The sequence below is a fragment of the Maylandia zebra genome, linkage group LG13 (assembly GCF_041146795.1).
Source record: "Maylandia zebra isolate NMK-2024a linkage group LG13, Mzebra_GT3a, whole genome shotgun sequence".
NCBI lineage: Eukaryota > Metazoa > Chordata > Actinopteri > Cichliformes > Cichlidae > Maylandia > Maylandia zebra.
In genome coordinates, this window is record NC_135179.1 from 32,348,083 (window position 1) to 32,363,294 (window position 15,212).

At 41.3% G+C, this 15,212-nt stretch overlaps 1 protein-coding gene across 3 annotated transcripts in view; it reads right to left on the reverse strand.

The window, feature by feature from the left end:
• Nucleotides 1–15,212, reverse strand: part of birc6 (baculoviral IAP repeat containing 6) — a 130,424-nt gene that overhangs the window by 34,186 nt on the left and 81,026 nt on the right. For all 3 annotated transcript variants that reach the window (XM_004574403.4, XM_004574404.4, XM_004574402.4), the window contains exons 63-64: nucleotides 12,669–12,833; nucleotides 11,936–12,107 (exon numbers count right to left, since the gene is read on the reverse strand). In XM_004574403.4, the coding sequence (XP_004574460.1) occupies nucleotides 11,936–12,107; nucleotides 12,669–12,833 (337 nt within the window). The remainder of the gene's footprint in view (nucleotides 1–11,935; nucleotides 12,108–12,668; nucleotides 12,834–15,212) is intronic.

The following is a 15,212-nucleotide window of genomic DNA, read 5'->3' on the forward strand; positions in this document are numbered from 1 at the left end:
GAGCAACTGGGGTCAAGCGAAGGAACGACGCTCATCACAGTTTTCTCCGTCGTGCACGAGCAATACAAAGAACTTTGCCGACTCGTGTCTTTGCTGTTGCAGTAGAATTGTCTCGTTCCAGCGGTGGGTCTGTGCTAGACAGACCCACCAGCCTCCTTAGATAAACACTGTTTCTGCCATGTATGCAAAAATTTTAATTCATCAAAGTTAGTTACATGAATAAATTAGCAATGATTTCCAAACTATGACTAAAATGACAACTAAAAGAAATTCATAATTATCCCAGTTCATCATGTAATTATCCTACATCCCACCTCATAAATAAGACAAAAGATTCTTAATCAGACATGATACCAAAATAAATAAATAAATAAATAAAACCCAGCAGAAACTCCTTATTTGTTACAAAAATTCACCTTTTTGATGTTGATGAAGTATATTGAGATAGACTCTTTTACTTATAACATTCTGTTGTACCTGGTTACCAGGTAAATTAAATACTGCTGAAGCCAAATTAATTCAGTCTTAAATTTAAGGTCTGATAACTAAAATTAATTAATTTAACGTTAATGTATCAACTAATGTTTAAGCAAACATATCCCATACATAGATGCAATAAATGTGTGCATATGAACAGAAATGAAACAAGAGCTTAAGAGAGGATTGAAGCAGAAAAAGCCTTAACAAAGCAGACTCCTCTAGTCTGCATGCCTACACATTCCTTGGGCAAGATCCTGAACTCCAAGCTGCTCCAATCCATCCACTAGACTGAGTGTGTGCACAAATGTTCAAAAGTGCTTAGATAAAAGTACTCTATAAATGAGTGTGACTGGATTAACAAGAAAGCACCTTGAGTGCTCAATTATGTACCAGTCACTTTACCATTTAGTACAAGCTAACTAACTGAACACATAGTAATTGAGCCCAACAACACTGACCTTCTTTTCCTTTATTAAAAAAAATATCACTAATGGTTTTCAATGGTGCTACAGGAGGACTGGAAGATGACACATAAAAAAAACGTATCAACATCAAGTTTGTTTTAAGGTAGTAAAATATTTCATAGAAGCATAGAAAAAGGTTACAGCAGAGTGAGGAGGTTCTATCACAAAATAAAGGGGGAAGTTAGAAAGACAAAATAGGCAGGCTTGGTGTCCGTTTCAGAAGCCACTGGTTAGAGATGAATATATCTAACTGCGTGCAGACCCCCACATCTTTTCACGGCCTCATCCTCTTTGTCCTCCAACCAGTCACATCCATCCTTTATTTCCCCACCGCCTTTTATTGCTGCCTCCTCCTCCTCAACTCCTCCCCTCTCTGCAGGTCTTCCAGAATAACAACAGCTGATGACGGGCACGACTGAACTCAGCCGAGAGCAGCGCAGAGAGGCTGAATTTGCCTCCTTTTTGGATATTTGTCTTGTGTTTTGCTAGGTGGTAAATGAGCGAGTGTGTGCATGAGTATATGTACTCCACCAGCACCCACAGCAGTGGAGGGAGGAGACAACTCTAAGCGTGAGCGATGTCGTCTCCCCCCTTCCTCCTCCTGCTCCTCCTCACTTCCTCCCTCCCCCCTTCTCTCGTTCTCATGCTTCTTCCAATTCATTGCCATGGACATCAGGATCCGTTCTCGCTCTCTTGCCATCATTCTGCTTGATTATGCAATGCATAGTCCTCCCACGATGACTAACTGGTGTTGGAGAACCGCCGTAACAGTGCTGTCACTGGTGGTAGGCGCGCATCCATAGTGTCATATCGATTGTCTGACACCCCGACTGCTTTTGGTTTTCTACAGAAATCTGCTCCATGGGAATTTACAGCTTCTCCTGCTCCTCTGGAATATCACCTGCCACAGACTGCTAATTTGGGGAGCTGCATGTTCTTACCAAGCTCAGAGGAAGCTTGGTGACAGAGAGACTTATCAGTTCATTCAGAAAAAATAATCACATTGCTTGCAAGGCTTTTTTTTTGTTTTGTTTTTTTAAAGGCATTCATTTCTAATAGAGGCCAGTAGAAAATTGGGGAGAGTGTGTTACAGCATAAGGTGTAGGCAGGCAGGGGGGTTTCAGCAAAGCCGTTACAGGGAAATCAAGAGAAGGAGCAGACGGTCAGTATAGGAGTAATTCAGGGGAGGTGGGAGGGAACAAATGAGGAGAACCCCTCTCCTCTCCACTACGCAGAGGCTGCTGGTGCTTTAGCAGCAGCAAGGCAAACCTGCTGATGAAAAAAAGGAGAAAAAAAAAACTGGCAAGACAAAGGGGGAACTTAATCAGAAGGGAAGTTTGTGGGTAGGGTTGTTGAACTTGACAGGTGGCGCTATAAACAGGAGAAGGAGACAAGTGTCACAAGGAGGTTTTCATTGGAAGCGTCGCTGAGCACCGAGAAGCTGTCGTGGCATCGCCGTCTCTCTCCGCCACTTGGTCTGTCGCTTATAGGCACTGGAACAGTCTCTACCCAGCCTCCCCACCTCTTTTTTTTTCTCCACATGTAGAATGCCCTTAAAGCCATGGTTTTTCTGTGAGGACCCAAAAAGCATGCCGGATGATGATGTCTTACACCTAAGGCGCTTTAGGGTAAGCCACTTTCCCCTTCCTACCCTATTGCTTTTGACTTATCTGAATTTAAGAATAATTTTCCAGACTTGAAGGGAAAGAGTGTGAATGTTATTCTATTATAAACCCAAGGATAGCAATATCCTGTTCATCTTTCAGACAACATCGTTAGCTCCTAATTTTTACCTTCTAAGACTTATCCATAGGGAAAATGGGAATTATGCTCAGAACAACTACTTCAAGGAGCCTGGGATAGGGGGGATTATTAATTTAAGACCTATACAGAGGAGGTGGGTGTAGCATGCTCAATCTTTAAATCAAACTTATTTTAACATGGAGAATGCCAATGAGCATCATTGCTAACAATTTAAAAGCTTCATTCCAAGTAATCCTAAAATGAGGCTGACTAAGTGCTGGCTCCTAGCTCACAACTGAGGAGCTCAGCTACAATCTGTAGCAGGTTGTAAGAAGCAGTCTTCAAAGACTAATCTCCATTCCACTCTATGCAGCCATTGTTGTATTTGATTCATGATTAATTTTCCTGTGGCTGGTGGGGTGGGAGAGATTATGTTGGCACTGCCTGAACCAGGGCTGTTTGAATGTGTTTTTTGAGCAAAAACTAGCAGATTAGTAGTACAGTAAAAAGGATGCAGCTGAGCAATGAAAAGACACCCAATTATGATTTGATGTTACTTTCAGTTCTTGTCTGACACAGTCCCCTTCACTTCCTTTCATTCCAGATAAGTGCACCCTTGCCAGGTTAGGTGAATAACAGCACCATGGGTACTACAGTCATCACCCTTGATGACGTGCGGGCACTGGAGCTCAAGGAGGAGCAGGAGGAGTCCATACTGGCCATGCTAGGCATCATTGGCACATTTCTTAACCTGTTTGTAATCGTTTTTGTTTATATCTACACCACACTGTGACATACCAAAACTGAAGAAAAGGATTTCTAAATCAGAGAAAATATGCCAGAAAAGCTGAAGTGAGCAGTAGTGAAGGACGGGGTTAATTAGAAAGCCACACATGTTGGAGAAAAAAGTTTGAAATGAAAGTCTATCCCAGAGAGAGGAGAAGGGAAATCAACAGACTGGTTAAAGATGTAAACAAACAAGCCATATTGCCAAGCCACAGCCATGAGCCGACAAGATAACAAAGGGCTGGGAGACATGGCAGGAACAGGACTAGGCTGGAACCAGGGTATGCCAGATGGACATCATCAAGCTCCCAGCCAGGACTGACTCCCCCGTGTGGCCCAAGAGGAAAAACAAAATTTCCCTAGATCAGATTTTTTTTGGACTGTTGTACTTACTGGAAAGAAGTGTTGTAGAAACCCGATATATTTTCTCTCTTTTTAAATTCAAAACTTTGGGGAGCATAATTGCTACTTGTCTGGAAGGAGTTCTCAACAATATGATTAAAGGCAAAGTCTATAAAGTGACAACTGGAAGCTGCTTCTGGAAACACTGCTGGTCACCTGTAAGTCTTCAGGGCCACAAAATGTGTTTGATTCAGGGCCCTTACAGTAATACAAATACAGCACTCTTCCTAAGCAATGTGGCTATACAACAACTTCCGACAGACCTGCAACTTCACATCATGTGTACCACAAATTCACACTATACTGAGGTGTTCTAGAAGTGCTTCCCAAACCCCAAAAGTGTGAAACTATTTTTGATAATACACAGGTCTTACACAGAAGTCACAGTTGCAAGACATTAAGGAATGGGATCAACTTGTAATTAAACTATGTAGTTTCCATTTGAAATGGGGCTTATGCTCTATATTCTTTCTTCATCTCTGTCCATCTTTGAAAGTCGGTGAGTGTGAGTAAAATGTGTCAGGTGCAGAGGGATCGCAGAGGTCTCTTCATTTATTTGCTCATATTCATTTAAGGGTAGTGTCAGCAATCATTTTCCTGTATTAAAAAGCTTTTGATAAATATCTGAATAACGTCTAGATGTATTGTGGAATTGGGGGACATTTGAACAATAAACACCCAAGAATAACAATAAGAATGAGTTTCCAGCCTCATCTGTGAAAACCCCCAAGGTGTTTGCGTAGAAGGATTCGTGTATATAACTTTACATGAATGGGATCTAATTACAACAATGATCACTGGTGGTGGCATCTTACGTCTCACCTTTGCCCTGATCCACTTCAAAGTGCTCATCTACCCATTTTAACTGCAAGGAGGGAAGCGTGTGGTAATAGAATCTACAATTCCACGGGTGAGCAGTGATAAACTGCAAATTCACAAATCCACAGGGACATTGTGGTAATGAATGATGGTGGTGCTGTGGCGTATTTAGCTTTCACCTTGTACTGATGTCAATAATATGCCTTGTGATGTAGGAAATCCTTGAAGTGTGTACGGGTTTGTATAGGGAACAAAAGACTTTCTGTGCACAAGGTCAAGCATTTCATTCAAAAACATAGTTTTCCTTAGCCTGCTGTGAAAAAACAGTTAAAACAAATGAGTGGACAAACTGTGAGGCCTATGCATTTGGAAAACACAAAGGAACTGCTTTCTTTGCCACATGATGAATCACTACCGACCATTACTCTCCTACATTATGCTAATGTTTAATCAGCAGGAATGATGTACCAAAATGGCCATTAACTGCATACAACATATTTTAACTTTAAATCATATCTGTTTGAGACAAAGCAAAACTGGAATTAAGTAGTAAGGTGGAGGGGACATGTGTCATTTCTATTTATGAAATGGATTCCAGATTACTTAATTCCAGTTTTGAGATGTATGCAGAGATGGCAAGGGGGGCAGACATATTTTAGTTCAGGGGAGTTATAAAAAAAACAAAACAAAACCTCGTAAAAGTTGACAGACCAATTTAATGTCTTTAGTCAAGTAAAAGTCAAAAACCTATGACCTACAGAAGATTATCTTGATGGACAGGCTGTGATTAGTTGACCTGTGCTGCTGCTGCTCTGAGATTTACTGCTCATTAAGGATATACAGTGGGGCAAAAAAAGTATTTAGTCAGCCACCGATTGTGCAAGTTCCCCCACCTAAAATGATGACAGAGGTCAGTAATTTGCACCAGAGGTACACTTCAACTGTGAGAGACAGAATGTGAAAAAAAAAAAAATCCATGAATCCACATGGTAGGATTTGTAAAGAATTTATTCGTAAATCAGGGTGGAAAATAAGTATTTGGTCAATAACAAAAATACAACTCAATACTTTGTAACATAACCTTTGTTGGCAATAACAGAGGTCAAACGTTTACTATAGGTCTTTACCAGGTTTGCACACACAGTAGCTGGTATTTTGGCCCATTCCTCCATGCAGATCTTCTCGAGAGCAGTGATGTTTTGGGGCTGTCGCCGAGCAACACGGACTTTCAACTCCCGCCACAGATTTTCTATGGGGTTGAGGTCTGGAGACTGGCTAGGCCACTCCAGGACTTTCAAATGCTTCTTACGGAGCCACTCCTTTGTTGCCCGGGCGGTGTGTTTTGGATCATTGTCATGTTGGAAGACCCAGCCTCGTTTCATCTTCAAAGTTCTCACTGATGGAAGGAGGTTTTGGCTCAAAATCTCACGATACATGGCCCCATTCATTCTGTCCTTAACACGGATCAGTCGTCCTGTCCCCTTGGCAGAAAAACAGCCCCATAGCATGATGTTTCCACCCCCATGCTTCACAGTAGGTATGGTGTTCTTGGGATGCAACTCAGTATTCTTCTTCCTCCAAACACGACGAGTTGAGTTTATACCAAAAAGTTCTACTTTGGTTTCATCTGACCACATGACATTCTCCCAATCCTCTGCTGTATCATCCATGTGCTCTCTGGCAAACTTCAGACGGGCCTGGACATGCACTGGCTTCAGCAGCCGAACACGTCTGGGACTGCGGGATTTGATTCCCTGCCGTTGTAGTGTGTTACTGATGGTGACCTTTGTTACTTTGGTCCCAGCTCTCTGCAGGTCATTCACCAGGTCCCCCCGTGTGGTTCTGGGATCTTTGCTCACCGTTCTCATGATCATTTTGACCCCACGGGATGAGATCTTGCGTGGAGCCCCAGATCGAGGGAGATTATCAGTGGTCTTGTATGTCTTCCATTTTCTGATGATTGCTCCCACAGTTGATTTTTTCACACCAAGCTGCTTGCCTATTGTAGATTCACTCTTCCCAGTCTGGTGCAGGTCTACAATACTTTTCCTGGTGTCCTTCGAAAGCTCTTTGGTCTTGGCCATGGCGGAGTTTGGAGTCTGACTGTTTGAGGCTGTGGACAGGTGTCTTTTATACAGATGATGAGTTCAAACAGGTGCCATTCATACAGGTAACGAGTGGGGGACAGAAAAGCTTCTTACAGAAGACGTTACAGGTCTGTGAGAGCCAGAGATTTTCCTTGTTTGAGGTGACCAAATACTTATTTTCCACCCTGATTTACGAATAAATTCTTTACAAATCCTACCATGTGGATTCATGGATTTTTTTTTCACATTCTGTCTCTCACAGTTGAAGTGTACCTCTGGTGCAAATTACTGACCTCTGTCATCATTTTAAGTGGGGGAACTTGCACAATCGGTGGCTGACTAAATACTTTTTTGCCCCACTGTACATAAGATGTAAACAGATGTTTCACGAGCCATCTTTGCTTAGACTCCAGCCATTATCAGTATACTGTTTACACTGCCCTTAAACTAGATCATATCAAGTTGCATAAAGTTAGAATTAAGTGAATTAAAAAAGAAATCTAAGTATCATCTAACCACCTAACAGTAACCATTAGCAACACAGCCATTGTGCACCAATTCAGAACAGTGCTTTACTATAAACTCACCACAGTATGACAAGCTAATCAATTTATCCTGCACATCCTCCAGATGTTGGATCTTCACGATCTAATACACAATCTAAATTGGCACCATGACCACAATTATGGACATTTTCAACCAAAACACTGTTCCAAATCGTTTCAACCTAGTTAACCTCAACTCCTCAGTATAGCACTATAAATGATGAATAAATTATGTATTTGCATCTTTAATGTTTTTGTATGTGATAATCCAGTGATACACAAATAATATCGTATTTTGTGTGCTATTGTTCATCCATTTAGGATCAAATCAGTTTAAAGGTCTGAAGGCTCACACTGATGCCAAAAATCTTTCCTCAAATGTGTTAAACCCTAAAGTTACAAGCCTGTTTTGAAAATATGAGGAGTAAAAAGAACAGATTTGTGTAAATACTCGAGTACAATTAACAAGGTACATTGTCAGTTCCCACCTTTGGATATTTAAAACAAATCTTCCTCTTACTCATTGCAGTGGTAGGCACTGTAGGACTGCAATCTTCTGGACAGATACCTCTAATGTTAAGCCTGGAATTACACTTCCAGTTTGGGAGTTATAGGTCCTAATGCTCCTAATCCCACTGGGACCACTTAGAACTTAACTTTCTAAACCTGTTCCAGTGGTTCCCGCAGTCCTTGATGCTTCTCTATTTTCTCGTGCTCCTCCTTCCTGATGTTGTTGTCTCATCTATCAAACCTACAGTCTTCTGCATCTTCTCAACCACAACTATGTCTGGTTGGTTGGTCACAGCTGCTTCTCTGTGTGAAGGTAGAAATTCCACTGACCGTCGCCCTGTTTTTAATTCATCATCACCTTTAGTGGTGTCCCATATTGGTTCGATTGGGGCTTGAGGACTTCTAATCTCTATGCATCACAGATGTTCTTGGACACTATAAGCCACTTGGTTGTGCCTCTCAGTGTACATAGTCCCAGCTCACATCTTCCATCTTGCTACTATGTGTTTGATAGTCTCTGGGGCAGTCTTGTAGCAGTCTTCCTTTCTACCATGCTCAGAACACCTCTGTTCTGTCCTTCCTAGCCACTGGTAAGATTGATGTCAGCCACTTCCCTGTGTAAGTCAATGGTACATCCCATGTGGCAGATTAAAACCAACCAAGGCCCTGAAACCAACTAATCTTCACCCTCAACCTTTCAGGTACTCGCATAGCAGCGCCCTTATTTGTGCAGTCAAGCAATCAAGGAGTGCTGTTAGCTTCCTCAGCTAGTACGAGTCATTTTGGGTTCTGGTGCTGTTCAGGTCTTTATTCTGGAGACTCGTTGTTTCTGCTCTGGAAGATTGCTATGGTACGCTCAATTTCAGTTCTGGCTGTGTCTTCCATTGTGAAATTGCTCCCTTGTAGCTGAACATATACTCTGAATGGATCTTTGGCAAGCAGGCCATTCATTCTCTTGGGCTCTGCTTCTCTGGCATTTCTTCAGCCTAGTGGGCAGAGTTTCGCAGTTTTTGGTTCTTCAGTTATCGAAAACTTGTTGTGTCTCTTTTATATTCAAGACATGACCCAATTTGAGCAAGCATTTGGCAATAGTGGGAAGGGAAAACTCCATTTAACAGGAAGAAACCTCAGATAGAACCGAGATTAGGGAGGGGCACAATCTCCAGAGAGACAGAACAAAAGACACTGCAGAAGAGAGCCAGAGATGAAAAGTAACTAATGATTAAATGCAGACAGGTGTATAAACATACAGTAAATGAAATAGGTGAGTGAAGAAGCAGGATAGTCCAGAATGGGAAGCTCCCAGTAGCCTATTGCAGGGCAACAAAAGGAGGATAAAAGTTCAAGACCCCAAGATCCCTCACATTGTTACTTGAGGCCAAGGTAAGGCAATGCAAGTATCTTTTTTGACACCAGGAGCAAAAAAAACAAACAGCTGAATTATGTTAGTGTTAAAAATTCTGAAACAAAGTATGTTTTAGCCGAAAATATGAAAAATCTTACAAATATTTCAGCTATATTTAATAAATTGTCTTATTGAAAAAAAAAAAGGTTTTATTTTTCAAAAAGACATATTTTGTGTTTTGGACCATGCTGTATTTAAAAATGAGATGACAATGAATTAAGTGCTCCATCTCTCGATGTGTGTCAAAGTGCCCGTTATAAATGTTACCTCGAGCCAGTTATCAGATTTGAAAGAGGCAATGAAGGCTAAGGTGTAGAATGAAGAAACTTAAACTGCCAGTTAAGGATACTACAGAACATGGCTAAAAAAAGAAACAAAAATAGCAACATTTTACTAAAAGCTTCACAGACTAGAGTATATTAAAAAAGGACGCAAAATTTCTATGGGACTGTATTTTTTCTTGTGCGCGTGCAGTCAATGTGATGCTAAATTAAATAAGCAGAGCATAGACAATAATGTTAGAGAAGCAGAGAAAACCAGTGTTCACTACAGTCAGCTCTGGTCAGTCATTTATTCACACCTTGGACCTCCTGGCCACCTGGCTTTCATGTAAAAGGTGGTCCAGCTGCTCCCAGCTTCTATTTGGCAGGACACACCATGATTTCAATTAACTCTAATCAATGTCTACTCAACACATGACATTATACCTATGTGCTATTAAGCTGGGTGATAAATATATCAGTTTTAAAAGTATTACAAAGGACATGCTTTAACACAGCATGTGGAAACACTTGGATTTAAACACACGTCAGAGGCTTTTACCAGATAATGAGGAGTAATTACAACACTCACAATGCTATTTATCAGCTGTTATTTAATTATGAGACCAGGGGCACATTAATACAAGCCAGCATGCATGCTTACATACTCCTGCAAAGTTAAACAACCAGCAGCATTAGGCACACACAGGTAGCATACACTCACTGTAACAGGCTCTGGGATGATACTAGCGCTTTACCAGTCCCTAAGGACCCCAAAGCGCTTTACACATCCAGTCATCCACCCATTCACACATGATGTGTCGCCATCACCAGATGCCCAGGTGATGGCAAGCTACATTGTAGCCACAGCCACCCTGGGGCGCACTGACAGAGGCGAGGCTGCCGGACACTGGCGCCACCGGGCCCTCTGACCACCACCCGTAGGCAACAGGTGAAGTGTCTTGCCCAAGGACACAACGACCGAGACTGTCCAAGCCGGGGCTCGAACCAGCAACCTTCCCATTACAAGGCGAACTCCCAACTCTTGAGCCACGATCGAGGATATAAGCAGTGGGCTGACCTAACCTTAACTGTGCAGCACCGTCTACATTCACTTGCATTCATGTATATATTTATCTGCTTAGCACTTTTACTTTTTGAAATTGGAGTTCTCTCTTTGCTATACAATATAAAATTACTCTAAAGTCCCTGGAATCCAAGATTTCATGCCAAAGCTGTAGCTTTGTCTTCTTCTTTGCAAGCTCCTTTGACTTTGTCTTCAACAGTATCCCTGCTAGACTCTTAGGTATAAACAACAACGAACACGTTTAGCCAGTGAGCATACAGCTATGGTTAATTGTGTAAACAAAAACTTTAAAGTGGCATATAGGTGTTACTTTCTCTCTGTGTCCACAGAACACCGAGTGTTAAGTAGCAGACTGCTTTTCTGATTTTTGCTTCCCAGGTTGATAGCAATCAGTTAAATTTATCATTTTTGAAAATTGGTCTTTTTTTTTCTTTTTTTTTTAAAAATCTGCCCACAAACACAAATGCCAGAAACCCTTCAGGAAATTGATTTCATGATGTTTTCGAGTATGTAGAATCTAAATAATGAAACATGGAGCGGTAAGACTTCTTAATGACAGATTTCTAAACACATACTATAGGAGCAATGATAACCACAAACTTATCAAGCCTATTGGAAGTATGCAGCTTTCTGCATTTTTATAGTGGGCAAGCTAGATTCAATTACAGGATATTACATTGTGCTTGTCACAGACTTACTTGAGTTGATCAATATTCTCAGTGAAAAATGTAAGTTACTATCAAGCAGACAGTAACTTACATGTTACTTTTGGTAAGATGCATACCAGGTCTCAGCAAACAGACTGTAAATAAAGATGTTATGAAGACTCAAGGTGACTTGAGCCGTAAACTATCCCCATCTTGATGCCTAATAAAAAGTGAAATGTTTATTTTCATTCTCGTGATTGCATTCTCAGTTGTTCTATAGTTCTGTGTCATTAATCTCTTACAAACTCAGCTACCATCACTTATCAGCAGTCTCTCCTTAGAGAATTTAACATGTTGCCTAAAGGTCTGTGTCATGTTTGATGTAAACCACAAAAGTCCTATTTCCTTTGTGTGGGTAAGCACTATTCATTTCAGTGAATAGAACGAAAGATCTAAGGGATACAACATTATTTTTACAGATAACCCTTTCATGTCCACTTCAGTGTGACAGGAGAGTCATCTTTCTTGCTTAGTGTTTATGGTAGAAATTCCTACGTGATCACTCTGTTGAGCTGAAATATACAGAGGTTCAAATCACTTCTCCTCAGCCAACCGGTGGGGCCTAGGAATCAAGGCGCACAGAGGCTAGATCCGTCTCTCTGTTGGTCATACTCATCACTTGCAAAGACATGGGCCCTACCTGAGTCGTTGCGTAGGTAGGAGGACATGGCGGGAATGAGGCAGGACTGGCTCAGCAGCTCTAGCAGCACTGCTGGCAGTGCTGAGCTGTTGTGAGCTCTGCTGGCTGTTGAAGAGGCATCAGCAATGTGGCAGCCACTTGAGCCTGCTGGGTTGATATAGCTTGCCAAGACCTAGTAAAGAAAAACAAATGCAGAATTAAAATTTACCCTTTATGAAGAAAAGCGTTCATGTGACCTGCTCTGGATGAGGGAGAATCCATGTTTTTGATCACTGTGTGTCTTCAGATGTCCCTTCCTACACACCACAACTGCCAGGATGATAAGCATACCTCTTTATTGGGAATCAAATATATGCACCAACTGTATTGTTGGGTGCTCATCTCTCACTATGACAAGGCACAGTAAGTAACATCAAAAGAAATTAAACATAGCTAGATATGATACCTTTGCGTGGTTCATGGTTCAAATGAATCCTTACTCATCTTAAATTGAGCATTGCTGCAGCCCTTTTTTTATCCCCTGCCCGAAACAAGCCGTTTTAGTTCCCTGCCCTCCATTTAACCCAGCTGTCTGCTCATTATTTGCGTCTTGTAGTTTGGTCAGTCTGTTGAATTTGAATACTATAGTGCAAGTTCACAAAAAAATTAATGGGTTCATTTATGGCCCATGTTTCATAGGGAATACCAGGCAAAAATAACCCACCTTAAAAAAAAAATGCTCATTTGCACTTACCTGGAGTAGACAAGTGACATGCTCTTCCTCTAGCCTTTGCTTGGTGAGGGCCTGCTCTACGTCCCAGCCTGACGCTGTAGATCCAGTACCAAAACCTGTTCCTTTAGCCCAGTACAGCTGTTGCTCCTCACTGGTCCCCCCACCATGACAGCTGGATATCTGTGGCTGCCCCACACACACACACACACACACACACACACACACAAATCAAAGATTTTGCATTTTTACTTCCCTTTAACAATTATTAATGAAATTCAGGCGTAAACACTGTTGCTGCTTTTTCATCACGTTTTATCATGTATTCAAAAAGGTCAGAGTTGGTTGTGGCCTACATAGAAAGCTGCCATAAAACATTTGTGATGGTCACATGGAGTCAAACAAGAAATGAGTCAAAGGAGCAGACAGAAAATTGGTCCCTGAAGTTTAAAGTTAATGTTTTGTTCAATTGTCTCTCATGTTTAAAACACAGTGTCTTATCTCACACCAGTGCTACCACTCCAGAACATGGGTCTCAGGAGATCAAGGTCAACCACTGCCAGTGTGATGCGTTTGGCTCAGATTTGTGTATTCACACAGTCCCTGAACAAGCATGAGACCGGACACATCACCACCACAACAAAAACAAGGCAGGTCTGCTTCAGGAACCCAGTGACAACACCTCCACTCAGGGGGTGAAAAACTCATAAGCTCATATGCTTTAGCTAGATATGTTTTAATTTTTTCAGTTTGGTGTTTGAAACATGATAAGAAAACAGGTCTAACTGGTTTATTCTTTTTCTGGGATACCAAACCATTGTTGACTCTGTTCTTACGCCTCTCTTTGAGGCCCCTTTAATTTATAAAAATTAAAAAAAAAAAAAAAAAAAAAAAAAAAAAAAGCGCTGAAGACCACCTGAGATCACAGTAACTATGATTTCAGATGTGACCTCTGCCATTCACACTAGGAAATCAATCATTGATTTTTCCTACACATTAACACAAGCTGCCATTAAATGCATACAAACACAAACCAGGCTCTCTCTTCCCGACTTTATTTAAAAGCCCATTGATGCTATATTGCTGTCAGAATGGTTTGTAAATTGCTCTACATTTGTATGTAAAGCACATCCTTAATTTTTTTGTTTCAAGAGCTAAACGTCCATATACTTTGCACTTAGGGCTGTGCGATATGACCAAAATCTCATATCCCTATATAAGACATCTATCGTCCCGATAACGATATAAATCACAAAAATGTAACATTTTCTGTAAATTCTGTCAATCTCGGGCAGCTCGACTTGTGTGAAGTGTTTCCAGCTGGGCGTCGTGTACCTGGAGTTGAGTGTTTTAACAGAGGCATGAAACTATACATTTTTAGACATAAGTTGTAAAGGCTGCAGTTTTCTTTGAGTATTTATTACACAGCGTGCTGCGGGGAAAGCCTGTTCTAACGTTTGAGTCTAAGGTTTATTTTTTAGCACCTGGTGGCTCTTTTTTAATTCTCATCTGTAAACAATCTGCTCTTTCACGTGATTCAGTTTATTTTGAAAAGTCTCAACAGGATCTTAAGCTTTATTTTGAAAGATTTATGCGGAAAATAAACAAGCCAACACGTGATGGTTTTACTGTCGTTGTTGCTGACGACAACACATAAAAACCAATGACTGCGATCAAAACAATGAAAAAAATATTGCCATAAACGGTTTCTTTTGCGACACCACGAAACAATAGCGTAAAATGAAACGATAGACGTTTTTATATCGTCATCTGATATATATTGTTATATCGAACAGCCCTATCTGCACTTCTTCAGGTCATAGAAGATGTGCAGTTAGCAGAGTCAGGCAAGTCGAGGTGAGGTACTACCCGTTTCTCCCCCTGCAGACATCAATTATACAAAAGACATCTCGGATGCACAGCCTTTTCTCCCTGCAGCTGTTTGTTTTTTATCATTCACTATGAACAATTAAGCCATTTGCCAGGCAAAGGTACGCTAAGGAAGCCGTAAGTAAAGCAGCAAGACAGAGGGTCATTAATAACGGCAATCGTTTTTATCCTCAGTTTCTCCATTACTGCCAACAGCAAAACACTCAGGCAAAGTGAGAGTAGCCAGTGGCATGAAGCTGGGTTAGTCTGACAGAAGTAAGAAAATGACAAGAGCTGGACAGGACTCTCTTTTCTTAGACATCTCACAGGCTGGTGAAAGGTTCAAGAAATAATTCACAATGCAACACCGACAGGAAGCTGTCATCAGCCACAAATTTAAAAGAAAGAGCCAAAATGTATCGTCAGGTAGGGCTGGGCTATATCATACCGTTCACGGTAATACCGGTAACTTTGGGCAACGATAGGAAAATGACATATCGTGATAGAATATGGGTAAAACGCGCATGCGCAGTGCCTTTGTTTACATACGCACATGGCGGCGACGCCGAATGAGAAGAGCGAAAGCGGATCGTTGAATGAAACAGATGAAGCTGAACTGGTTTGTAAAAATGCTGCAGCTTCAGTGGTGTGGAACTGGTTTAGCTTTCATCCGTCAGATACACAACAAAGCACTATTTT